Below are 1,790 nucleotides of genomic sequence, written 5' to 3' on the forward strand. Positions count from 1 at the left end.
GAGCCAAAGTTTGTTTGTCAACAACGGCGCTCCTGAGAAATTGGGTAGCTTGAAGGGCACTCATTTCGATCATTTTATTATATAGTTAAGGCCAGACGAAGCGTAACGTAATAGTTTTGGCATTTCAGGTTAATGCCAAACTGCTGCTGCGCTTCTGTTTATGGGTCGGCCGAGAACTAAATCCGAACGTAAACACTTTTTGCATACGCTTTGTGTATGTTCTTATTTGCTGCTATAGCAACAAAATCGAAAATATATTCAGAAATCAATTTATTACTCTTCTATTTCTGTTTTCTCGGACCAACAACATGAATGTTAACACGTTTGACATTTCGTTTTCATATTTTTCTGCCACACGAAGCGTAAAAGATTTGGCATTACAAAATAATTTTACGCTAGTTTTTGCGCTTCGTGTGGCTCCAGCTATACGGTAGAAGTCCGTAAAATGTTTTGGATTCCTTCCTCATACCGAGAACGATGCCGCTCTTCGATATACAGTTTCCCTGCAGCCAATAAAATCCCTTTGAGAATATTTTCTTCTTTAGTTTGTTCATCGGAAAATAGTTTCACTTTATTTTTATAACGCTTTTCCACACTTTTCACTTTTTCACTGCTTTTTTCATTCGTTATACAAACGTTATACAAATATACAAAATTCAATCTTATACCAACTCAAACTTAAATGAACTATGAAGATTAATGAGTTTCATCCTTCTTGTGAATTTTCGAATGTTGTGTCAGATTGCTTGATGACGTGAACGCTTTGCCACAGATTTTACATTGGTATGGCCTTTCGCCGGTATGACTGCGGATGTGTATCTTTAAGTCTGATGATCGGGTAAACTTTGAAGGGCAATTAGGACACTGGTGCTGTATGGCCTTATTGTGAATTTTCGAATGTTCTGCCAGATTGCCTTTTGATTTGAAGGCTTTGTCACAGATTTTACATTGGTATGGTCTTTCGCCAGTATGTCTGCGGATGTGTAACTTTAAGTCTGATGAACGGGCAAACTTTGAAGGGCAATTAGGACACTGATGGTCCTTATTGTGCAGTTTCAAATGTACTGCCAGACTGCCTGATGAATGGAAGGCTTTGTCACATATTTTACACTTGTATGGCTTTTCGCCAGTGTGAATGCGGATATGAATCTTTAAGTTAGTTGACTGTACGAACGTTGATGAACAATGAGGGCACTGATGATATTTGCCCTTATTGTGTATTTTCGAATGATTTGCCAGAATGCCTGATGAATGAAAGGCTTTGTCACATACTTTACACTTGTATGGCTTTTCGCCGGTGTGTGTGCGGATGTGTGACTTCAGCATTCGTAAAAACGGATATGCTGCGGAACAATACGGACAGTGGTGCTTATGGTTTTTGGAATGGCTTTTGCTATGGGCGTTCCGGGTTCCGGGACTCAAGAAGTTTTGAATTGATTCTGCTGCTGAATCATCGGCATACGTATTATTTGCCACGATCACAGAGTGATTATTCTGATCCTGAGAGATCGATTCCAAGGAATTTCTTTTATCCTCTTCACGATTCACATCATCATTCATTGTTTGCAGCTGATGCTGATCATCGACCTCTTCGTACTCTGACTTGATTGCAATTGGATTTTCCTCTGCCTCGAATAAATCATCAGGTTGGTTGCCACAACATTCATATGTCCATTTTGCTTCATGAGCAGTACAACAATTCTGGTTCAAGTGCAAATCCAGCGTTGCATCCGGTGTGCTAACTTCAGTTTTGATCAACAATTCTGTGCCATCTTCACACATGTTTTTTG

The 1,790-nt window shown here is 39.5% G+C and overlaps 1 protein-coding gene across 1 annotated transcript; it reads right to left on the reverse strand.

The window, feature by feature from the left end:
* Nucleotides 1-516: 516 nt before the first annotated feature.
* Nucleotides 517-1,782, reverse strand: LOC131214601 (zinc finger protein 239-like). The gene has a single exon (XM_058208943.1). The coding sequence runs from the start codon at nt 1,780-1,782 to the stop codon at nt 697-699; it is 1,086 nt and encodes a 361-aa protein (XP_058064926.1). The 3' UTR covers nt 517-696.
* Between the last annotated feature and the right edge of the window lie 8 nt (nt 1,783-1,790).

This window comes from Anopheles bellator, unplaced genomic scaffold, assembly GCF_943735745.2.
Source record: "Anopheles bellator unplaced genomic scaffold, idAnoBellAS_SP24_06.2 scaffold01537_ctg1, whole genome shotgun sequence".
Classification (NCBI taxonomy): domain Eukaryota; kingdom Metazoa; phylum Arthropoda; class Insecta; order Diptera; family Culicidae; genus Anopheles; species Anopheles bellator.